This window comes from Lynx rufus, unplaced genomic scaffold (assembly GCF_022079265.1).
Source record: "Lynx rufus isolate CCGP_SWC_20201006 ecotype Redwood Valley unplaced genomic scaffold, mLynRuf1.p SCAF_28, whole genome shotgun sequence".
NCBI classification, from domain to species: domain Eukaryota; kingdom Metazoa; phylum Chordata; class Mammalia; order Carnivora; family Felidae; genus Lynx; species Lynx rufus.
In genome coordinates, this window is record NW_025814843.1 from 4097626 (window position 1) to 4123697 (window position 26072).

General features: G+C 45.1%; 1 protein-coding gene across 1 annotated transcript; it reads left to right on the forward strand.

Annotated features, from left to right (window-relative positions):
* Nucleotides 1-25987, forward strand: TEKT3 (tektin 3). Its single transcript, XM_047089931.1, has 7 exons — nucleotides 1-594; nucleotides 3953-4036; nucleotides 9465-9535; nucleotides 14067-14210; nucleotides 15735-15957; nucleotides 18496-18650; nucleotides 25452-25987. Exons 1-7 carry the CDS (start codon nucleotides 16-18, stop codon nucleotides 25666-25668), a joined length of 1473 nt encoding a protein of 490 aa, XP_046945887.1. The 5' UTR covers nucleotides 1-15; the 3' UTR covers nucleotides 25669-25987.
* Nucleotides 25988-26072: the final 85 nt, after the last annotated feature.

Here is a 26072-nt window from a genome sequence, read left to right on the forward strand (position 1 = left end):
AACTGTCTGAGCATCATGGAGCCTCTAGGTTCTACGTTAACGGCAACTTACGCCCATCCTAAACCAACACCAACCAATTTTCTACCAGCCGTCGGTACTCTGGCATCCAGCTACAGGGACCGCTTCCCCCACAACAATGTGACCCATCCCTTGAGCCTTCCTTGGAGGCCAAGCACGTACTACAAAGTAGCCTCCAACTCACCAACCTTGGGCCCGTACTGCACCAGATCTCAGAAGGTGTGCGACAATACCATGCTTCCCTTTGTTTCCAACCGAACCACTCTCTTCACAAGGTATACTCCTGATGACTGGTATAGGTCCAATCTAACCAACTATCTCGAATCCGACACTTCCCGACATAATTCCGAGAGGCTAAGGGTAGATACGTCTCGCCTGATTCAAGACAAGTATCAACACACAAGAAAAACTCAGGCAGACTCCACGCAAAATTTGGGAGAACGAGTCAATGACATAGGATTTTGGAAATCTGAGATCACTCATGAGTTGGACGCAATGATTGGAGAGACAAATGCACTCACTGATGTTAAGAAAAAATTGGAGAGGGCCTTGATGGAGACAGAAGCCCCTCTTCAGGTAAATATAAGACCTTTTGATGAAAAAACACTATGTATTTGTATGATTGTAACCCACTGGTTGAATTACTGAGGTTATTACCTATTATGTTTTCCTTCACCTGTAGAAGCCAACCTCCTATCAATGCATCTGTAATTAATTTCACCATTGGTAAAACCGTTACGAGTTTCATACAGAACAGCCATTTAAATAGAAAGAATTCTGAATGCAAAGCAAAGGAGGCTAATTAGAGACATATTCTTTTTTTTTTTTTTTTTAATTTTTGAGGGAGAGAGAGTGAACGTGAGCAGGGGAGGGGCAGACAGAGGGAGACAGAGAATCCCAAGCAGGCTCTACACCATCAGTGCAGAGCCCTACTCAAGACTCAAACTCACGAACCATGAGATCATGACCTGAGCCAAAATCAAGAGTCGGCGCGTAACCGACTGAGCCACCCAGGCGCCCCGAGGGACATTCTTAAGACACACAACGTTTTATGGTGAGAATGCCATCTTCCCATCTATTAAATAGGCTGCTTGGTCATTGCTGTCCCATTATTTGAGGAAAAAAAGTACCGTTCTTTCAATCTGTCTCGTGAAAGGCCTCCCGTGCGTATGCTGATTCCTTTTGAGGGCACAGTGAAATGTTCAAGACTATCTTAGGAGATAGAATGAGTTTGACTGAATAGAGAAATGGGCCTGAGGTCAAGCCAGTTCTGGTGATCGTGGGGGCAGCGTTTCAATTTGTTGCTGGCCTCTGGTTACCTCTCACCCCCGAATGTGTGATGGGGGGGGCCCCCCTCCAATCTCATTCTATGCACCCCCCAACCATTGAAAGAAGACATTCTGTAATTGAAGATGCGTAAGTTACAGAAATTATTTCTGGAGGTGTATATATACTGATGAAGCTAATACCATTTTTCTTCACGCTTGTATGACTCATTTCCCACGTGATGAGCATTTGCACAGGTCTTTGTTATGACATCTGTGGCAGAAGGGTTTAGAGAATTAAGGAGCCAGAAGTCTAGTGGGTTGAAGAATTTGTTGGAGACCTCTTCACATAGTTACTTCTTATCTTGCCCCCCCCCCGGTACCCCCACCAAACACAAGTACGCACAAACACGCACAACTACCAGAAATCCCAAGAAAGAGTGACGGTGCACGAACGATGTCCTTTTAAATTCACTTGTCATGAAATGTTTTTTGAAGATCGGAAGCCCTTCCATACTTTCTTCACGCTCTGGCTCATTTTGAGGATTCCTGGTCTGTTCTGCATCCCACCTGACCTTCAGAGTATCCTTGAAGTGACAGCCACTTACGCTCTGAATTTCCAGAGCACATTCAGTTTCTTCCTTTCAGTAGTAATCCTTTCAGTGAGATGGGCCTAATTTGAATATTTTTTTTTTTATACAATTTTTGTCCGGATGTTCCTGTGTGCTAGAACGTTTACTATCAGCACAGTGTGAGAAAGTCTTGATTAAGATTAGTGTTTGCTGGGCGTCCGACTTGGGCTCACGTCATGATCTCACAGTTCGTGGGTTCGAGCCCCGTGTCGGGCTCTGTGCTGACAGCTCAGAGCCTGGAGCCTGCCTCAGATTCTGTGTCTCCCTGTCTCTCTGCCCCTCCCCTGCTCGTGCTCTCTGTCCCTCTCTCAAAAATAAAAAACATTAAGAAAAATTTAAGATTAGAGTTAGTCACATGAACAGGTACATCTCAGAAGGGAAAACACAGATGATCAACTAATATGAGCAAAAAAGTTGGGGCGCCTGGGTGGCTCAGTTGGTTGAGCATCCGACTTTGGCTCAGGTCATGATCTCACAGTTCGTGAGTTCGAGCCCCGTGTCAGGCTCTGTGCTGACAGCTCAGAGCCTGGAGCCTGCTTCTGATTCTGTGTCTCCCTCTCTCTCTGCCCCTCCCCTGCTCATGCTGTCTCTCTCTTTGTCTCAAAAATAAATAAAACATTAAAAAAAAAAAGTTAAAATTCAGGGACGAAAGTGAAAATTAAATCAATGATGTATCCATCTTTGGCCTATCATATCTGCAACAATGAAAACTGATGACATCTAGAGTTGGCCAAAGTACGGGAGATCGATACCTTTCTATGTGGCTGCTAAGATTAGTAGAGTCCTAATAGACTGTGGGTTCGTAGAAACTTACGAAAAGCAGGTTAGTGATACACATTAGAGTCATCAGCGTTCCTCTCAACCCCTTAATCCGTCTTCTAGTAAATGTGACTTTTCCTATTAAAAAATATACATTCACTGAAAGATTTTGTTCAGTGACACTATGTCCAGATTACAGTATACATGCTATTATATTTTATGCTTAAAAGATTAAGATTATACAGTTGTTCCATGTCAAGAAATAGTCTTTGGAAAAGAGTATTTTAACATTTACATAATGTTCTTTCATACATAATTTATTGTTAGCAATCCAAGCTGTTTTCCACTGGAGTCATTAACCTACTTTGTCTCGAAGAATATTTTATGACCGGAGCCTACCATTTAATGTCAATCCTAAAAAGCATACTCTAAAATTGTAAGGACATTATAACCTTTTTAAAAAATTGTTTTTAAACTTTTATTCAGTTTTCAGAGACAGAGAGAGACAGACTGTGAACGGGGGAGGGGCAGAAAGAGAGGGAGACAGAATCCGAAGCGGGCTCCAGGCTCCGAGCTGTCAGCTCAGAGCCCGATGCGGGGCTCGAACTCACAAGTGATGAGATTGTGACCTGAGCCGAAGTCGGCGCTTAACCGACGAAGCCACCCAGGTGCCTCAAAACCTTTTTTTTTTTTTAATTAAAAACAACAAATGAAACAGTGATAGGAATATAGCTAGACCATTTTCTACTTTTCTATATTTTTTCTCTTTAATGGACAAGGCACGTTATTTTCGTAATTAGGAAACAATAAATGGAACTTGAAAAATAATCATTAAGATTTTTGGCTACACAAATATTTTGGCATCTTTAAAGGTAATAATTTGTTTCTTCCTCACCCTCAGTCGAAAATATGTGGAAATAATATCTTGAAAACTATGTTTCAGGTTGTCGAACTATTTCTGTAGAAGAATTAATGCTAAGTAGTTTTCTCAGATGCTAATTTGTGGGAATCACGTAAATGTCATGTGCTTTATTTTGTCAACTTTCCAAATTAGAGTTTTTTTCACACCGATGTGAAGAGCTAACTCTATCTCTTAACTAGCAGTAGGGAGTTTCTTAGTTGTCATGGTGGGTCTCATACTAGATTTCCAAGAAAATGGCTTGAAAAATTGGTATTGGGAGTATCCACTGACTTGTTTTAGAAATAGGTCCTTAGAGCTGGTGGTCACTGATTTTAGTCAGTTTGAATTAGTGCTTTCTGTTCTTTGTGTATCTGTAGGTAGCCCGAGAATGTCTATTTCATCGAGAGAAGAGAATGGGAATTGATCTAGTTCATGACGATGTGGAAACCCAACTACTGACGGTAAATATGGGGGAAATGCACCAGTGAGGAGAAATGTAGTTGTAAACGTGTCCTTAATGTATAGAAACAAAAAATGATATTACATGAAGCCATTTATAAGTAAGAAATTATAGTATCCAAATGTTTATAGCATTTACAAAAGACACCTTTTTTTTTTTTGGTTATACATGTAATAGATGTTCATTATATGTTCATTAGATGTTCAATAGATGTAAGAGAGTTTGAAAGATACAGTATAGGATAAAGAAAGATAAAAAAATCATCTGAAGTTCAGCCGGACAGAAATCACCTTTAATTTTGGAGAATTTCAGTTCATCCAGAGAATTTCAGAGAATTTCTTTTTGTTAGTCGTACTTAGCACCCAACTTAAAGACACACAAACAGGTCTTCAAGATTCGAATGATACTGTGTACACAATTTGAATTGTGGTGGGTTGTTTTTCTGGTTAAATGCTCAATGATGTTTATTCTTAGATATGATTGTAGGGAAGGCACCACCGTTCTTTTTAAAGACTTAATTTTTTAAGAGCAGTTTGAGGTTCACAGCAAAATTGAGGGCAAGGCATAGAGATATCTCAGTTAGCTCCTGTCCCCATCTGGGCACAGCCTCCGCCCATTACTAACACCCCCCCACCAGAGTGGTACCTTTGTTACAATTGACAAACCTACACTGGTCCATCATTAACATCCAAAGTCCAGTTTTATCCTTAGGGTTCACTCTTGGTGGTGTAGATTCCGTGGGTTTGGACAAAGGTATCATAACATATCCATCTTTGATGTATATGGTATTTTCACTTCCCTAAGACTCCTGTGTGATCTGCCTAGTTATCCTTCCCTTCCCAAAGTGCTTTATTTAGTTAAGAATTCTGTTGGGGTCATTTTCCCATAGCATTAGATATACATGAAGGTGTGATTTCAAGGGTTGCATTGGGTTCCACAATGTCAAGGTGCTATCATTAAAACAAAAAAAAATCAATCCTCTCTTTTTGAATAGTGAAGTTGTCACCCTTTCTCACTCCCCCCCATTTTTTTGCTATTTTAATAACACTGCAGTGTACAAAAATACTATTATTGATAACTGTATTTTTTCTGGTTATTTCCTTAGAACACATTTCAAGAGACGTAATCGATATGTTAAAAGACATATGCATTTGGGAAGTTTTGATATATAGCCAAATTGCCATCTAGAAGCTGAGATATATATATATTCCAAACCTTATATATATATTTCAATATATATATATTCGTATATATAATATATATATATTCCAAACCTTATATATATATTTCAATATATGTATTCATATATATATATAATATATATATTCCAAACCTTATATATATATTTCAATATATATATTCATATATATATATATTCCAAACCTTATATATATATTTCTATATATTCATATATATATATAATATATATATATTTCAAACCTTATATATATATTTCAATATATATATTCATATATATATATTCCAAACCTTATATATATATTTCAATATATATATTCATATATATATATATATTATATATATATATTCCAAACCTTCCACCAATTAAATGTGATTTAGTTCTGAGTTCTTCGGCCTTCACTTCCCAGACTTACCCCCAGAAGATCTCTGCTATTCCTTTACACACTTGATCTTAGCCAAAAGGCCGAGAAGCGATCTCTGCTATTCCTTTAGATGTCAGCCACGATGTGCCTCGAGCCCTTCCTCGTCTTTTTTTTTTTTTTTTGGCCAGATTCTCTATTATGTCTTAGTCCTGTGTCCCTAAGTCCCAGAAATGTATTTCTGTTGGGGTTATAACCCTGTCACCCCTCCCCTACCTCTTTTTTTGGTTCCTATTTATGAAGCTTAAAAGTGTACTTTTCTTCTACCCTGATGCCGCCAGCCTTTCCCTTCCTAGTTTCGGCGCCACGGTTCTCCAGGTTCTCATCGCTTGACCGTCTTCACCCTTTGTAGTCAGTCTGTAGCTCCTGTAAATTATTCCTCTGATTTGATTCCCACCCCTCTCCTTCCCATGCCGTTCTCCCTACTGGTCCTCCTTCCTAGCTGGTTTATGCAGAATCCCCAAATATCTTCCCTTCGCTCGGATCCATACTACCCATGATCACCAGAGGTTCTGTCCGCTAAAAATCTCTTCCCGGACTCCCGAATCTCTAGGACCTTCCATTGTCTGGCTCTTACGCCTTCTCCCTCTCATTTCCTACTCTGACCTGCTGAATTTCTGCCGCAGGCAATCGGTTCACTATCCCTGAACCAGCTTGGCTGGCCTTTCCGTGACTGGTCCTTGGTAAAAGACGAATCCTTGGTAAGAAGGGCAATTGGACTAGCTAACAGCCTGGCCATCAGTAATGGCATCCTCGCAAGTTATCAGGGTTCCTTTTAACAGTGTATTAAATTATTTTTAGTGATCTCTTGCCGTGAAGGGTCGTAAGCAGAAGACTGTCCCTGGCTTTTCTGCTTTTCTTCACTGCCTGATTCTCTGAAAGAAATATGAGTGGAAATAAGAAACTCAGGGAAATTTGGCCACTACCGAGAGGCCACACAATCTACTTTGTAAAAGCCACAGACCCCAACTGCTGCACACGAATGATCAGGAATAGAGTATCCTGAATACATAGTAGAGTTACAAGTCCCTTCCCAGTTCGAGAACGATAATGTTGTCTAGACCAGTAGCAGAGGCTGCTTTATATCCAGATAACGAAATCTGCAGCTAGAACAATGGTTCATCAGTTGAGGGGTACCTTGGTCATTGCCATTCGAGTAACGAGGGCACCCATATCTTACTCCAAGTAGTAATATTAGCGTAGCTTCTCTTTTTACCAGCACGACTCTACCTTTTTAGAATAATTAAATAAGCACTGGTAAAGACAAGAAGTAGTCTTAAAAGGCCTGCTTTTCGCGAAGGCGGGTGCCTCGACATATTTTCTTGTGAATTCTGTTGACTCTGACTCACATTCAATCAGTGACAGCCATCAAATTCTTCCAGAATGGCTTCTCTTGGGGAACCGATCAGGGTACCGTCTTTTTGGTCCTCCCAGGCCAGGCTAACTCCTTGACCTAGTTAAAGCCAAATGAACCTTTGAGTACCTATTAATATATAAACTAACACTGGGGACAGTTCCAAAGGTCTTTGGTTTTAGGCATTCTCTATTCCATGAACCCTTCTCCCCCACCCCCGCCCTGGCCACGCTCTCTCTTTCTCCTTATGCCCCCCTCCCTTGCTTGTGTGCTGTCTTCTCTGTCTAAGGGAAAAAAAATGGCTGCCCAGGTGGCTCAGTTGGCTGAATGTCTGACTTTGGCTCAGGTCACGATCTCACGGTTCGTGAGTTCTAACCCCACGTCGGGCTCTGTGCTGACAGCTTGGAGCCTGGAGCCTGGAGCCTGCTTCAGATTCTGGGTCTCCCTCTCTCTCTGCCCTTTCCCTACTTGCCCTCTCTCTCTCTTTCTGTCAAAAATAAATAAACATTAAAAAAAAGAATAAGAAGACTATATAGTTTTTTTTTTATTTTTTTTTCAACGTTTATTTATTTTTGGGACAGAGAGAGACAGAGCATGAACGGGGGAAGGGCAGAGAGAGAGGGAGACACAGAATCGGAAACAGGCTCCAGGCTCTGAGCCATCAGCCCAGAGCCCGACACGGGGCTCGAACTCACGGACCGCGAGATCGTGACCTGGCTGAAGTCGGACGCTTAACCGACTGCGCCACCCAGGCGCCCCATGAAGACTATACAGTTGAGTAGTAACTGATATTGGAGTGAAGAAGGCCTTTATAGTCAAATTAATGAAGGCAGAGACCAAAAGGGGATATTTAATAGATTTGACATTATAGAAATCACGACTGTCTATGTATCGAAACCACTACGCAAAAATACAAAGGCAAGGGACAAACTGGTTAAAAATATACATATATTTTAATACTATATGTATTTATGTATACAGTTATGACTTCTGTGATGGGAAAGGATTGCATTTTAAATATATAAATTAATAAGAAAAAAAGCCCCAGAAAAAGTGGAGACACAGGTGGTTCACAAAAGAAAAAAGCCAAACGATGAGCAAACGTGAGCCAAACTGTTAATTTCATCACGTTTGCTGTTTGGGGGAGGGGTCCTGTCACCCCGGGAACAATGGAGAGGATCTGGTGGTGACCGCATAACAGATGAGGTAATGAGGTGTACCCTCACTTGTGGTTATACAGGGGTACGGCTTCTGTGAAGGGCAGTTGGGCTGTGTTTGTCAAAACCTCGACAAAAGGCATACCCTTTGGTGGTGTCCATCACTGGACTGAGGGTGTTCATCACGGTATTGTTTAATGTCATGGGGAAACGTTCAAGGTTCAAGTGAAAAGGCAGGCCACAAACAAGTGCGCGTAGTGTGATCACTCTGTGCTTGAAGTAGTGGCAACAATGACCATGGGCGCTTTTGAAATGTCTTCTCTCTCTCTTCTTTTTTTTTAATGTTTTTTTTTTTAATTTATTTCTGAGACAGAGAGAGATAGAGCCTGAGTGGGGGGAGGGGCAGAGAGAGAGGGAGAGACAGAATCCGAAGCAGGCTCCAGGCTCTGAGCCATCAGCACAGAGCCCGACGCGGGGCTTGAACTCACAAACCGTGAGATCATGACCTGAGCTGAAGTCGGATGCTTAACAGACTGAGCCACCCAGGCGCCCCTGAAATGTCTTCTTGCTGCTGTCTTGGGTTTCTGGGTTTTCTTATGTGAACACGATCTTCAGAGGGAAGCGAGACATGTTTATTTAAAACATCTGTGATACAACACATGCTATGTAATAGTGCATGTATCCTGGCGGCATCTGAATGCCATGCGCGTGGACAAGGAGAGAGGCTACAAAGGTGTTTATAGGAGTGTGAGAGCTGAACTGCAGGGCACAGGCAGGGCCGAGGGAGGGCTGGCCTCCCGGTGTGGAGGTCAAGTTTCCATTTGGACCAAAGAGCTGGGTCTGTTGGAGGTTACATGCCCCGCCAGAGGGAAGTCCCTTATTGGCTGTTCCTCTGTCTCCCCAGTTTATCGTCTCTGAAGAATAGTTATTATAAAAGAAGCCTGCGTTAAATTCACCAGAATGTCTGTATTTACGTACCGTTTGATTGTTTTGATTAAGGACCAGAGATAAAAATAAAGAAAAATGCGACAGTTTTATCCCCGTCCCGACTAGTTCCTTCATGTAATTTTCCGGTAGCCCCAGAAAAGGGAAACTCTCATTCTCATGTTTAGATTGCAGCATCATGAGGGGATGTCGGTAATTAAGTGGATGTAAAAACTGTTCTCTTGTTTTTATTTGACGCTTTCTTATTTTTTTTCCCCAGGAACCAAGTTGCCCTTTATTGATGTGTTGTCACGTTGTTGGATGTTGTACCCGATGATGAAAAACGTTAATGTGTTTTGTTTTTTAATCGCATAGGAGGTTGACATTATTCTGTGCTGTGAAGAAAGGATGAAGCTTCATTTGGATAAGGCCATCGCTCAACTTGCGTAAGTTGTAACTCTATATACAACGTAACTCACGTCTCCAAACTGTGCTATTGTGTCTCCTGTTTAAATTTCTCTTAGCGTCTTATGTAAGGATTTGTTGTAGATGGATACACATACACACACGTGCATGTGCACCTATACATTTTTATTTTATTTTTATTTTATTTTATTTTTTAAAGTTTTTTATTTTTTTTTACATTTTTAGAAAATTTTTTTAATTTATTTTTTTTAAATTTCCATTCAAGTTAGTTAGCATCTAGTGCAACAATGATTTCAGGAGTAGATTCCTTAGTGCCCCTTACCCATTGAGCCCATCCCCCCTCTCACACCCCCTCCCATAACTCTCTGTTTGTTCTCCATATTTATGAGTCTCTTCTGTTTTGTCCCCCTCCTTGTTTTTATATTCTTTTTGTTTCCCTTCCCTTATGTTCATCTGTTTTGTCTCTTAAAGTCTTCATATGAGTGAAGTCATGTGAGTTTTGTCTTTCTCTGACTGACTAATTTCACTTAGCGTAATACCCTTCAGTTCCATCCACGTAGTTGCAAATGGCAAGATTTCATTCTTTTTGATTGCCGAGTAATACTCCATTGTGTATATATACCAACCACATTCTTTATCCATTCACCCATCCATGGACGTGTGGGCTCTTTCCATATTTTGCCTGTTGTTGATAGCACTGCTGTAAACATGGGGATGCATGTGTCCCTTTGAAACAGCACATCTGTATCCCTTGGATAAATACCTAGCAGTGCAATTGCTGGGTTGTAGGGTAGTTCTAGTTTTAGTTTTTTGAGGAAACTTTATACTGTTTTCCAGAGTGGCTGCACCAGCTTACATTCCCATATACATTTTTATTTGGAGGTTGAAATGAGGTTTTTTTTAATTTCTATTTATTTTTGAGAGAAAGAGAGAGAGAGAGAGAGAGAGAGAGAATGTGCACACCAGTGGGGGAAGGGCTTCAGACTTGGAGTTGTCAGTGCAGAGCCCTAGTCAGGGCTTGAACTCAAACTGTGAGATCATGACCTGGGCCGGAACTGACTGAGCCACCCACGTGCCCTGGAGTGCTTGCTTTAAGTTCATAGTTAAAGAAATCATTTTAAGATGCCAACGAAAGGATTTCTACCCTAATTTGGAGACATGGCTAAGATTTCTTTCAACTCAGGCTTTCATTCTTTGATGAGAGAGTGACTGGTATATATTCAGCCCAACAGTTGGAGAAGTAATGAATTGTGGCTCACTTTAACGGTGATTTCCATAACTCCTTAAAGACTCAGACTTCCCTGATCTCCCACGGTCCCTGGCACATGCTCCCCAGTGCTCTGGTTGTGCTATTACAGCACTGACTGCTTCCCATTGCATTACAATTGTTCGCCCATCCTACTCTACCAGAATACAAATTCCTCTTTTCTTGGCAATAGCAGATAGGAGGTATTTACTACTTATGGTGGGGATTGGGGCAAGGGAGAATAATAATCAAAGGAAGGTCTTAAGCAATGATAAACAGCTGTCAGCATAGAAAACACATTGGTTGAGCCTCTTCCCTAACATGACTAGAAAAATTAATGTTCATCTGGTTATGGGTCATGGAAAGCAGCATCGAATATGTCATCCAAAGGAGAGGCTGCTTCTGCTTATATTAATGTTATCAAGGATAATGTGGGATAGCCTACAGGGTATACCTAAGTGTCATGGAGGTATCCATACTGTCTGTATTGTTTGCTCACTGTGCCCATCAGGATTGATGCTCTGAAGTTTGGCGAGATTTAGATGGCTGAGATCTCTCTCTCTCTCTCTCTCTCTGATTGGAAAGGCTCTTTAGTACAGAAATACTGAGGAGAGGTGGAAGATTAGTTAAGGATGACTGACTGTACATGGTTTGGTTGACCATATACAGTTTTCCTGAGCTGTAACCACAAGGCAGTGCAGTTCTGATATTACTTCTTGGCTTCTGTTCCCTGGGAATCACAGAACCACAGTTTAGCATGGTTTACAGAATCGTGTCTGTTCTCTCTTCTCCAGGTCCAGTTCCCAATCCTGTTTTCTTTATAACCTAAAACCTTGCAGCTCATCTTCCATGTTCTTCAAGCTTCTTGCCCAGATTGTTCTACTGTGGAACAGCCACATCTTCCTATCAGTCTCATTTATAAATTTTCTCATTCCCAGCCATTCCTGGCCCCGTTCAGGCCTTTGCAAAAAGTTGTGTCTCCACACGTGCACTTGTTTGGAACCTTTGTTAGCGATGCTTTAAAGACCGTGGCTTTCATTTCATACGCAGTGGGCAGAATGTCTACCTCATTTCCTGGGTTGGTTTCTCCAGGATTTGTGGGGTTGCCTACATGGTCTTTGGGCTTGGTCCAGGAAAGGTGATGGGAGGAGAGTTTCGTAACTTTATTTGCTTTGGAACACACAACGAAAGCCTCAATTTGGATCTCAGTTGAAAATGGAATGTCATTAGGCAGCAATATGGCAGCGAGGATTTTTCCCATCTTGGGTTATAAGATAGGTTGATGGGATGCTGCTTCTAACACCTTCCTAAGGGAGTTTCTGAGGTCAGGTCAGAGGAAGTCCAGGGCATGTCAGCCCAAGAGAGGAAGGCTATGGGACATCTTGGTCCCAGACCACAAGTCAGAAAGGCCTTAATCTTAGAGTTTCAACAGAAGAACCTGAAGCAGGAGACTGAACGCAGAAATAGCAAGGGGAGGCAACTCTCCCATCTTCCAACTTTTGCATGTGTTTTAGAGTTCCCAAAATTGTTTTAGGATTCACAAAATGCAGACTACTGGCATGTTGCTACCCTCATTTCCATTTTATGGAAAAAGAATCTGCTCTGATAGGTCAGTTGACTTACCTAAAGGTACAGGCAGCTGGGATTAGTCTAGTCAGTTCAACACAGGCTCTACCAAATGGCTTCCATATGCCAAGACCGTTCTGTGTGCCAGGAATACCGAAATGATGAAGACCATCCAGTTGTCCTGCGTTTTCAAATACTATCTAGATGCTAATGATCCCCCAATTTTTATTTCCATCCCAGATCTCTCTCCCAAGTTCCAACAAGCTCCTTGGTAGCTCCACTTGGATGTCTAATGGACGCTTGAGCTCAATGTATTGGCTGAACATCCGTTTTCTCCCCAGCCTACTCGCCCACAGCCTCACCCATCTCTGTTGATGGAATTCTGCTATTCCAATTGCTCAACATCACCTCTTTATTCTCCATTGATGTTTAAGCTTCTAGGAGAGATTGGCTCTCTCTTTAAAACACTCAGAATCTGAACGCCTGTCACTTCCTTCACCACTACCCTGTTGGTCAAAGCCACTACTATCCTTCTCCTGCGTAACTTAACTGTACCCATCTGCTAATGGGTCTACCTGTCCTCTGCTGTCTGTTCTCAACCCAGCACCAAATGATCCTTTAAAATTGTAAGTCAGCGGTCTCTCCCTTCACTCGGAACAAAACTTGACTCTTTCCAACATCCAGCAAGGTCCTGCCTGATCTGTTTCTTCCTCCTGCAAGTCTTTGCTCAAACACTGCCTCCTTAGGGAGTCTTACTCTGACCGTCTTGTTTAAATAATCACTCACACTCTTGTTTCCCTTTCCCTGCTTTGTTTTCTGCCTTGTTCTGCTAACGAACCACACGATTTCCTTATTCCTTAGGGGTATTGCCTGTCTCCTCCTGCTAGAATGTCAGCTTCTTTAGAGAAGAGATGTTTGCCTTGTCCATGGATACATTCGGGCTTGGAGAACAGTGCCTGACATGTAGTGGACACTCAGGCATTTGTTGAATCGACTACTACCTGAGTAAAGATGTGGCTCACCCGTCACCCATGCCCACCCCATGGGCCCATCTCTCTGGTGGTGAGCTGCTGGGTCTCTTCTCTGGCAGAGCAGGAAGCACCATGCATCTGAGAGCCTCTTCCTTCCCAGAAGGGTGGCTGCTGGAGCATATGGGGGCCACCAATTCCTGATCTGCTTTCAAGCACTCTCTCCCCTGCCCCAGAGCTTAATTTTGACTCTTGGTTTCTGTCTCCTGGCAAACTTCTTCAGCCTCCCGTGAGCACAAACTGAAGTCACTTTTAGATGGAGGGAAGCTGGCTTTAAATGTCTCAAAACTTCTCACAGAGTGGGACTCAAAGAATGGAGGGATTAGGATATAGAAGAGGGAAAAGAAGAAGGAAAGAGAGGCACAGGTGTGGACAGATTACTTTAAACCAGTATCCTTCCTGGAATAGGTCTTTTGTTAGGAAGATGGACCCCAGCCTCAGGGCTTCAAACCTTCTGTTTGTCTACACCGCTTCTCTCCCAAGCCCCACCACACACCATGGGAGGGGCAGTGTGGGCAGGGTTCTAATTACTCACATGTATGGACACCTTCAGGGAGGGCGCCTGTTAATTGGGAAGCTGGACATTGTGTGCAAGAGGAGAGACCCAGACCGCAGTGGTGGGTGGGTCCCTGCACAGAAGGGCATTTACCCTTCCTCATATCAAGTTGTTGCCTAAACCTGAAGTTCCGTTTCCCCCACTCGGTGTTACAGAGCTAACAGAGCTTCCCAGCACGAGCTGGAGAAGGACCTGAGTGACAAACAGGCAGCTTACCGAATCGACGATAAATGCCACCATCTGCGCAACACGTCGGATGGTGTCAGCTACTTTCGCGGAGTGGAGAGGGTCGATGCGACGTAAGTTGGGCACGAAGCACTTCTAGGATTTTGACGTCATTTAATTCGTTCTCTCTTCCTTCAAAATGATGCAGGTTAGAAGTGGAAAACATGGGAAGAGAAGAGATCCTCCCTGCTTTGGACGGATCTTCAGTAAGCGTGCATATTCCTCCGTCAGGCCTTGACTCTAGCATCCTGTATTATTTTGTAAAAGAATATTTGTTGTTTACACTTATTGTGGTGAGCACTGAGTAATGTATAGAATCATCAAATCACTGTGTTGTACACCTGAAACTATTAGGACGTTGTAATCCACTGTACTTCAAGAATACATATTTTTAAAAGCTCAAAAAAAGAATATTTGTTTATAGTTCTACCTGTGAAAATAACAGCTACTTGAAGCAGAAACTGTGGGATAAAAAAAAACAGCTTCCTGTTTTATTATCACTGCTTGTTGCTTAAAAAAAATTTTTTTTTTAACGTTTATTTATTTTGAGAGACAGAGACAGAGTGCAAGTGGGGGAAGGGCAGAGAGAGCGGGAGACACAGAATCTGAAGCAGGCTCCAGGCTCCGAGCTGTCAGCCCAGAGCCCAACTTGGGGCTTGAACCCACAAACTGTGAGGTCACGACCGGAGCCGAAGTCGGACGCTTACCCAACTGAGCCGCCCAGGCGCCCCATCACTGCTTGTTGCTTTAAATGTTGAACATTAAACTTGTTCCATCAGTGGTTTCCATGCCAGGCCCCTGGATGCAGTCTTGGGTTCATGGTCTTTTTCCAATCCTTCCCTTTAAAAAAAAAAAAACCCAACTTGATTGAGGTGAAATTCACCTACGCTGGAATACATTTGGTGTACATTTGGGTGGGTTTTGACAAATTTCTATGCCTGTATCACCGTGACCACAGTTGAAATGAAGCATATTTTCCTTGCCTTGGAGCACCTGGCTGGCTCAGTTGGGTAAGCATCTGACTCTTGATTTCGATTCAGGTCATGATCTCACAGTTCGTGAGCTTGAGCCCGCATCGGGGAACCTTGCTGGGGATTCTCTGTCTGTCCCTCTCTCTCTGCCCCTCCCCCCATGAATAAATAAACATTAAAACACGTTTAAAACATGCTCACCAGAACATTATCATTCTCTTCACTCTTTGCTATTCCAGTAAAGGGTTATTACTATATTACTGTTTTCGTTAGTACTTCCTTGATTACTCCTGAGGTTGGATGTTTCTTCATATGTTTATTGGGCCAGTGAGACACATTTCTTATGACTCAACACGCTGATACCCTTCATCAATCCCCCCAGGCCTCCCGACTGGACTTAGTGTATGCTTTGGATTTACAGAAACATTAGCCGGAAAATAAGGAACAATTCCGAAAAGTTTTCGACAAGCTTTGCTCTGATGTTTATATTTTAGGCAATAAAACCAGGATTCATTGCTCTGGGGTTCTGTCTTTCACAAAATGAATGATTTCCTGCAGGCCATCTAGGCTGATTCGTCCTTGTCACCCACGTATGATTCTACTTTTTTTTTTTTTTTTCCCCTCCAGGGTCTCAGTGCCCGAGTCCTGGGCCAAATTTACGGATGACAATGTTCTCCATTCCCAAAGTACGCGAGCGGCCTCTTCCAAGCTAAGGGACGACATTCACAACCTGTTGGTTGTGACTGCCAATGAGACGTGGAATCAGTTCAACAAAGTGAACTTGTCTTTCACCAGTCGTATTGCTGAGACTGCAGACGCTAAAAATAAGATTCAGATTCACTTAGCGAAGGTAAATCAAGCGCCCGTGGTACCCCTTGGCTGACCCGGATAGATGGGGCAGGGGGCTCTGAGATCACAAATCTCTCACCGCCGCCGCTGAGATGCCGTAAGACACATGACCTCCTGGCCATCCAGACCGAGGAAAATTAAAGCCAGTACAAAGCACGCCATTTATGTTAGCCAGGTAGCCAGGTGTCAAAATGAAATCGGAATCCACTTGTGTTTGGAATACAAAGAATGCACTGTGCATGGAAAGGTTCCTAGTAGTTAATAGAAACAAAAATATTATGGTTAAAGTTTAATGGATCGCTGGATGTAACTAGGAAGCGAATGTATTATTAGAACATATGGCAGGGATGTTTTCTGTTCAATTATTTCAGGCCCTTTTTCTGAAACCCAAACCAGGAAACGATTAGGTGGTTCAAAGTGTTTCTGATATTGAACTTCTTAAAGTGCCCTAAGCATAAACATTTTACGATGACAATAAAATGAAGGACTTCAGCAGAAGTCGAGTGTTTCAAGATAAACAAGGAGCTCTTTCTTTCGCGTCTCTCTTGGAGCCGTTATGATTTCTGTGGATTATGCTACGTATGGGTTTTCATTTCTTATTTTAAGAAGCTGACGCATTCAGCCATGTTGCTGGAAGGTGATATTATCCCCCTGGGGGCACCAGGCTCTCCTGGATGGCAGCGGTTGAAGTCCCCTTCTCCTGGTGTCTCCTTTGGGCAGGAGATCTGTTGAGCCGGGCAGCGCGCTACAGAAGAGAGAAGTAGGATAGTCCGTCGTGTCCCCAGGAAGCTTGTATTTGTGAAGCTTCCCAGCGACACATGGGAAGCTCATGAACAATCAGTAACGATAGAAAGTTATAAACCGCGGTCGCCAGATACTAAATACAGAAAGTGTCGCCGGGGTCTGGGGAAGGAAGCGAACATTCAGGCGGAGTGACGTCTCCAGCAAAGCCTCAGGAGGTGGCCGGTCAGAGGCGGGGGTCAGGTCTGTAAACGGATGGCTTGTGTCCTGGGAAGAGAAACTTGCCAAGGCGGGCTGGAGCCACACGGTAGGAGACATCAGTGGGAAGGTGTCCACGGGGCAGTCCGAAGCTATTCCAAAGGTCTCTAGAAGGCTCGCGCGATCGGAGTCCCTTTGTTCAACAAACCTGTATTTACTTCTGCATCAGTTGGCTAAGGCTGTCGTAACAAAGCACGACAGACCGGGTGGCTTACACACCAGAAATCGATTTTCTCACAATTCTGGAAGCTGCAAGTCCCAAGATCGAAGAGTCAGCAGGGCAGGGTTGGTCTCTTCTGAGGTCTCTCTCCTTGGCTTACAGATGGCCATCTTCTCCCTATGTGTCCCATGCTCTCCCCTCCATGCCTGCTCGTGTCCTAATCTCCTCTGCTTATGAGGACACCAGTCGTACTGGACTAGGACCTACCCTAATGACCTCATTAAAAAAAAAATTTTTTTTAATTATTTTTGAGAGAAAGAGAAAAGGCACATGAGTGGGGAAGGGGCGGGGGGGTGGAGAGAGGATCCGACGTGAGGCTCGAACCCACAAACTGTGAGATGGTGACCTGAGCCGAAGTCAGATGCGTAACCGACTGAGCCCCAAGGCACCCCCCGTCCCCCCCAGTGACCTCTTTTTAACATAATTGCCTCTCTGAGAGGCGCTTTCTTCAAATACAATCACATTCTGAGACACTGGGGTTAGGACTTGGACACAGGAACTTTTGGGGGGCTGGGGAAGAGAATAGCATTCAGGCCCTACCAGCTGCATTCGAAGTACTATGCTGGGCACTTTGGGGGGTAAACACACATGGGCAACACATTGGTCCTGCCATCTTGTATCTTAGAGAGACCCAGAGGTTGGGTGACCCTGGGATGTGTCTCCAGGCCACAGGAAGGTGGCCGAGGAAGGGGAGAGTGGTGGGCGGATGGGGAGAATTGGGAGTGCAGAGGTCAAGGTCGTGGCAGAAGGCGGAATTGTCAGGGTCTAGGAGAAGAGACCAGGGAGGGATCCAGGGTGATGCAGTTTGGGGGCGGGGGGAACCCTCTTTATGAAAAGAGAATAGAAAGTCAGGACCCCCAAACTGCCAGTGCTCCTCTCACGCAAGTGAGACACCCAGAAACTTGAACTTGATTAGCTTCAAGGCAAATCGTCCACCAGCAGGAAAACGCCTCTATGAGGCTAGTAAGAAGACAAAGAGGCAGGACGTCCTGATTGAGGAGGGAAGTAAGGGCCACTCACACCTCCCGCCATAGGCACACACGCGCGCTGCTAAATATTTAACAGGTGATCTAGTGGTTGTGGGTGGGAAGGAAGTTCCAATTTGCAGTCGTTGCTCATCTCTATCGTGTAAATACTCTCCCCACCTGGCAGGTGGCACCTGGACCTGGGAAGAGATGCCCACAGTCAGCTCTCCGGAGATTCCCAAGGGACGGGGCTGGGAGGGATCAAGGAGCTCAGAGAAACCCCCTCCCCACGGGAGGGCAAAGGGCCCTCTCCTCAAATGCAAGAAGCCTCCGGCATTTGCTCCTCTCCCTACAGACCCTGCAGGAGATCTTCCAGACTGAGATGACCATAGAATCCATCAAGAAGGCCATCAAGGACAAGTCCGCCTTCCTGAAGGTGGCTCAGACCAGACTGGACGAGCGCACCAGGAGACCCAACATAGAGCTCTGCCGGGACATGGCTCAGCTACGGTGAGGCGGGAGAGCGCCCCTGGCAGGAGGGCCAGGCTGGGGGGGACGCGCCTGGGGGGCAACCCACCAGCCGGATGGTGGCTCTGTGGTCTTCATGAAGGCGCTTCCTGCTTTCACACCGGTCAGATCGCGGAGCACAGTGATGCTGATTCTGTAGGAGCCTCCTTCAAGAGCATTCGTAATTATTCATGATGGGCATGACGTTGCAATTGAGGAGGATGAATGATAATTCTGGGGGTGGGTGGTGGTGACGGAGGCCCCACGGTTTGAAAGTATTTAATGCCACTGAACTGTATGCTTACAAACAGTTGAGATGGGGGCGCCTGGGTGGCTCAGTGGGTTCAGCATCTGACTTCGGCTCAGGTCATGATCTCCCAGTCCGTGCGTTCGAGCCCTGCATCGGGCTCTGTGCTGATGTCTCAGAGCCTGGAGCCTGCTTCGGATTCTGTGTCTCCCTCTGTCTCTGCCTCTCCCCTGCTCATGCTATGTCTCTCTCTCTCTCTCTCTCTCTCTGTCAAAAATAAACTTAAAAAAATTTTATAGTAAATAAATGGTAAATTTTTTGCGTGTACAATCCACCACAAAAAAAAAAAAAAGGAAATGATACCAATACTATATGCAAAAAAAAAAAATGATAATAAACTTTGAGGCTCATTCATTGCGGCCAGTGGGGCGTCCGGGTTCCTCTGCACTCTCCTGGGGTCTGGGGTTTGCAGAACACCTCTCTTATAAGTACCTCTCTTGTAAGTGTTGTTTCCTGTGTGTATTTCAGCGCCTGGGACTCATCAGAAAAGGGGCATGTGGTACCAGTTCCAATGACCCCTGTCTCTTTGCTCTCGCTCGTTCTCATTGGCCTCTCTTGGCATTTAATATCTCCTCTCCTCATCAAGACCATCATCGCGGTCCCCTAGGACCCTTTTTGTTAGGCTCATTTCAGTGTATTCTGTTCTCAGTAGAAATCAAAAGCAGCTGGCCCTCGTCACGTCCTGCACATACACAGGAACAGGAAGATTCGGAGGCCACTGAACGCTAGATGCATCTTATTAGGGTGATGATTTTAACTTCAAACATTCCTTTTTGGGATGGGTTCCTGGGGAATTGGCCAAAGCTTCCCCCCACCCCACCCCACCCCACCCCACCCCCTCCGCTCCGCCCCACATTCTGGCTTCACGTCCAATTTTTTCTTTCTGGATCTCATCATTGCCCTTCTCAGGTCAGGAAAGGCCCCGTGCGGAAGCAAATCGAACTTACAGCAAGTGGAGGCTCGAAGGGGCTGCGCTTGAACTTCCAGATTCCTTTCTGGTGCCGGTGGTGGGGGTGGGGGACGGCCGCCCGCTGGTCTTGTCTCCCGCCTGGTTCCCGGATGGGGTTCCCTCATCATCACAAAGGATTTATCCTAGGGCTAAAACAGCTTTGAGCCCCGGCCGGAGACACAAGTGTGGATTCCTCGGAGGCCAAGGGAGATGGCTGTGAGGCCAACAATCCAACGATGGCCAAGACAAGAAAGAGGGCGATGGCCGGAATACAGTGGCTGCTTGGCTCTCGTTCAGTGCCGGGGCCCGTCCTCAGCCCTCCAGGACCTCACTGACTCCCCGCATTTTACAAACAAGGAAACTGAGGCACAAGCGGGTTGAGCGACTTGGCGCGTAGAGACGCAGAGTGAGTCCTTGCCCACCTCACCGCAGAGCCCCATTCAACCCAACCAACCATCTCTCTCCCCGTCTCTCACGGGGGTGGTGATTGTACCATCCGCCTACGGCGGGCCCATCTCATCCGACCTCCTCAACGCCCGTGTGGAGTGAGTGGGCAAGGCAGGAACTGCACCCCCGTCTCCCTCGCAGCGGATGAGACAGAGGGTCACAGAGATCGTTCCTGCAGAGCACCGTCCCCGCGCAGTATGGACGTTGTGTGCGTCGGATGCTAAGAAGCGTGCTTCAGCAGATAGGTCAACGGAGCGGCTGCCTTTCTCCTGGCGGGGCGGCCGTCCGGGCCATCACAGAGCAGCGCACCCAGGCTGGCACCACGCTTCCCCAAGTGGGTTCCAGGGAGCCCCTCCCCACACGCAGCCCGGGCATTATTCGGCGGCCAGTCTGCAGCGCCCGTTTGCTTCCCAGGACGCCGGGAGTGAGAGCAAGGCCCATCCGGCCCCTTCAGGATTTGCTTGCAGGTTGTGGCTCTCCGCAAATATTATCAGGGGACGCTGAGCGAAGTTTCCTTCTCTGAGAGTTTCTGCAGCGGCACCAGAAGGGGAGACGGGGATCCATAAATTGTTCACACTGCCATCCGACCGACACACAAGGGGCTGCTTTTTAAAAGGTTTCCGAGCAGCCGTCTAAGTCGTCTAAGCAGACAAGGAGGCATTCAGGGCTGCGTGATTGTTACTTTCTTCCCCCTTCAGGGCTACGCAGAATTTACTCTCCCTCTGCTTCCTGTAGGACCCACAGTAGGTCTGTTGCCCCTGCCCCTTTCCTGACCTCAGGACAAAACCGACTTTTGTTTCCGTCAAGATTTCTCGTTAAAGTGTCGTTGTCAAAAGATACGGTCCTAGAGGAACAGCCGTGGAATTTGGGATGATGATTGAGGGAGGGGATCATTTTCCTTATTCACCTTCATCCTTCGGAGAGGAACCCTTTGGCCGTGTAGACGCAGAAACGAGAAAGACCGTGGATTCCGGGGAGTGAGTGAAAAATTGCAGTTTTCGTGTCCAGACTTTTGTTTTCATTTCAAGTTTTCCGAAGGGGTTCTTTCAAAAGCAATGCTAAAACATTTTTGGCATCTTTGGTGGGAGGCCAGACCAGGCTCTGCTCCACTTAAATAATCTTGGTACATTAAAAAAAAAAAAAAAAATGACGGTAGCTTTATTTGTATTTGAACGCAAAATGTTTTTTCAGTTCTGTAATTCCCCTCCCAAAATGAGTGGTTTCAGCAGAACAGCTCTCTGTGATCTGCGGAGAACAAGGAAGCCAGCGGTGAGATGTGGCCTTGAAAGATGAGTGAGAAGGGGCGTCTGGGGGGCTCAGTCGGTTGAGCGTCCGACTTCGGCTCAGGTCGTGATCTCACGGTTCGTGGGTTCGAGCCCCGCGTCGGGCTCTGTGCTGACAGCGTGGAGCCTGCTTGGGATTCTCCCTCTCTCCCTCTCTCTCTGCCCCTCCCTCTCTCACTCATGCTTTCTATCTCAAATAAACAAACTGCAAATTTTTTTTTTAAATGGTTAAGGTGGTAAATTCTATGTTGCGTGTCGTCTGTTGCAGTTAAAAAGCTAGTATCCTGAAAAAATTGCACATTTATCTGGAATTCGAATTTAACTGGGCATCCTGTATATTACCTGGCAACCCTACATTGTGGGGATTACAAATAGGAATGAGACGGTCTTACCCAACGGGGTCCTGTATCCTGAAGCCAGCTTCCCGGGTCTCTGCTTCTGTGCTTTGCTTGCAGGGAGCGGAGAGGGTAGGGGCAGGAAATAGGACCCAGTTCCTTATTATGGCCAGTGAGGCTCCTTATTTCCTTCTTGGTTTCCTGGATAACCGCGTGAAGCTTATAAATTCATGTGGGCCGCCTGCCTGTGGAGAGGGCAGTTCATCAGTCCCCCAGCTCAATTTCCTTGTCTGCAAAACAAGGAAGATGGGCTTGATGACCTCTCACATTTATTTTCCAGCTGCAGGGTTCTGTGAAGCTATACGGTTGCCTTGGTATAATGATTTTCTCATGGCCTGGGTGTTTTTCTATGATGGAGAAATCCCTTTCTATCTTTAGGGACACCGTATCTTTATTCTGTTCATTGTCACTGTTCTCTTTATATTATTACTGTCTATTTTATTTTATGTTTTTAGGGGCGCCCGGGTGGCTCAGTCGGTTAAGCGTCGGACTTCGGCTCAGGTCACGATCTCGCGGTTTGTGAGTTCGAGCCCCACGTCGGGTTCTGTGCTGACAGCTCGGAGCCTGGAGCCCGCTTTGGATTCTGTGTATCTCTCTCTCTGCCCCTCCCCTGCTCACGCTCTCTCAATAATAAATAAACGTTAAGAAAATTTTTTTAAAAGTAGGCTCCATGCTTAATGTGGGGCTCAAACTCATGACCCTGAGATCACGAGTCACATGCTCTACCAACTGAGCCAGTCAGGTGCCCCTATATTACTGTAGATTTTGATTAATTCCGTGCCCCTCCAGTCTGCTGACAAATGAGTTCCCAAATAAAGAAGACGTTAATTTTTTTTTTTTTTTAAGAAGACCTTAATATTGAATCACTAGTTACAATTTGGTAAATTTGAAGTTGTGTTTTCAACAGACTAGAGTCAGACAGGGGAGCAGCACGGTAATTAAAAGCAGCTGATGGCTAGTTCCATGCAAAACTGTAAGGAGAGTTACCTAAATTCCTTATGCCTCGGTTTTGTCATCTGTAAAATGGGGATAATCGTAGTATCTACTTTGTGGTATTGTTATGAGGATTAAATTGTCTGATCATGGAAAGTACTTAGGACTGTATATACATATGCATATATATTTGTATATATACTACACGTATAGTATGTATATAATACACATATACATGTTATATACTGTATTTATATATAATAAAGTAGTTAATAAGTGTGTTGCTATCATTATTATTATCTGTTTTTTTAATTAAAAAAAATCGTTTTAACATTTATTTATTTTTGAGAGACAGAGAGAGACAGAGCATGAGTAGGGGAAAGGGCAGAGAGAAAGGGAGACGCAGAATCCGAAACAGGCTCCAGGCTCCGAGCTGTCGGCACAGAGCCCGATGTGGGGCTTGAACTCATGAACCGTGAGATCATGACCTGAACTGAAATCAAGAGTCAGATGCTTAACCGCCTGAGCCACCCAGGCGCCCCTATTATTGTCTTTTTATAAACTGTTTCCTATTCTTTCTCTTAAGTGACCACGTAGTCCTCTCTCCTCAGTGTAATTGGCCAAATCCGTGGGTAAAGGAGCGCCTGCTTAACTGCTCCTCAGGAAGAGAAAGACTTTCTAAATACAAACACGGTGGAAGGAATCACCAAAAGAGAGAGAGAGAGAGAGAGGGAAAGATTTGGCTTACTGTAAAAAATTGAAATCATACGTATAATAAAAACATCATAACCAAAATCAAAAAGGCAAAAAACAACTTTGGGAAAACATTTGCCAGAAGGAAGGCAGACCGAAAACAAAACAAAACAAACAAACAAAAAAAAAACAGCAAAAAAAAAAAAAAAAATCAGCATGCCTAATACTGGAAGAGCTCTTTGCAAATGAATAAGATACAAGTAATACCCCAGTAGAAAAGAGAACAAAAGAGAGAAGTGGCTCAGAGCAGACCAGGCAGTTCACCGTTGACAAGGTCAACAGACGTTTGGCGAAGTTTCACTGATACGGAAACAACAATTAAAACAATATTGACCCATGTAACTTGAGGAGATGCTATAGGTTTTTCCATGGAATGAATTTTTTTTTTTCTCTTTTATCTTAATGAAAAACGTGTCATGTTTCTTTTTACCGCCACAAGGTAATTGGAACTACAGCCTGTTCCACAGTTTTATGTAGCTGATTTCAAGCACGATCAGTTTCCGGTTTATTATGTTTTCCGCCTTTACAAGTACGTTGACTCTGGGAACTTGAGGCCTTACCTGGGGACGCTGCTGGGGGGCAGGGGCATTATGATCTGAGGAATGTCCCATTAACTAACCCCTCTCACTGTCCCCGCCCCCTCCCCACCCAGGCTATGTTGACAGTTTGTGCTGCATTTTAGCCACTGAGTAAAGTCCCTAACAATGAAAATAATTTCCATGATGAAATAAATATCAGAAAGTCCAGATGAGCTTTGATTTTTTCCCCCCATTTTTACTATTTAAAAAAATATCACACTGTCACAGGTTTACAAGTTTTGCCTCTGTTTTAAAATATGACATTTTGGGGGCGCCTGAGTGGCTCAGTCGGTTAAGCGTCTTGACTTCAGCTGGTTCATGACCTCGCCGTCCGTGAGTTCGGGCCCCGCCTCGGGCTCTGTGCCGACAGCTCCGGGCCTGGAGCCTGCTTCGGATTCCGTGTCTCCTTCTCTCTCTGACCCTCCCCCACTTGTGCTCTGTCTCTCTCTGTCTATCAAAAATAAATAAACGTAAAAAAAAAAAATTAAAAACAAAAAATAAAATATAATTTTTTTTTTAATTTTTTTTTTCAACGTTTATTTATTTTTGGGACAGAGAGAGACAGAGCATGAACGGGGGAGGGGCAGAGAGAGAGGGAGACACAGAATCGGAAACAGGCTCCAGGCTCCGAGCCATCAGCCCAGAGCCTGACGCGGGGCTCGAACTCACAGACCGTGAGATCGTGACCTGGCTGAAGTCGGACGCTTAACCGACTGCGCCACCCAGGCGCCCCTATAATATTTTTTTAAAAGTAGAATCCACTCCCAGCGCGGAGCCCAGCGTGGGGCTTGAACTCCCAACCTTGAGGTCAAGGCCTTGAACTGAGATCAAGAGTCAGGGGCTTCACCGACTGAGCTACCCAGGCGCCCCTAAAATATAGCAATTTAATATCCGTGGGTATGAAAATTTGACGGTGTCCTTAAAATCCTTGCTTTTTGGATTCTGGGTGTAGTTAAGGGGAGTGGCCCCGGCCTGGTACCGGAACCACAAGGGAGCCCAAGCACTGGTTCCTTCTTTTCTGACGTCTGCTGGGGGACTCAGCCCAGCAGCCGCCGTCCAGTGGGAATCCAGAAAGCACGCAGGCCCTTAATTCAGCACACGGCCGGTCTCGGGGGAGTGACTTCCGCCAACCTAACCGGGCGCTTCTCTGCCTCCGCAGCCTCGTCAATGAAGTATACGAGGTGGACGACACCATCCAGACCTTGCAACAGCGTCTGAGGGAAGCAGAGGACACCTTGCAGTCGCTGGTTTGCAGCAAAGCCACCCTGGGGCACGACCTGGCCGTCAAAGCCAACTCCCTGTACATCGACCAGGAAAAGTGCATGAGCATGCGGAAGACTTTCCCCAACACCCTCCGGCTGGCGGGCTTCTGTTAGGGACCCCCCCCCTCCCCCCCAGGAGGAGCCGGGGAAAGAGAACCGAAGCCACAGGGCTTTGGTGGCAGCATCGAAATCAGCTGCTCCTCTATTCACTTATTAAAGGATCGCGTTGATAGAAAGGTACGAGCGTCCTGTCCCGGAAAGTCTTATGTGTCCTCCCAAACCTTAATTTTCTACTCTTTACTAGGCTTCTGAGCTATGCAAAGGAAATAAAGACACCCGATCTAAAGGAGAAATTTAAAAAAAGAGAGAGAGAGAGAGAGAGAGAGAGAGAAAGGATTATTTGTATTATCCTCGTTATTCTCTGTGTAACACGAATGGGTTGGGAAGTAGAAATGTAACTCCTCTGAGGGTGGTGGGGGCCGGAATCACAGATAGGGTGGATTTTCAGCTCTGCCTCG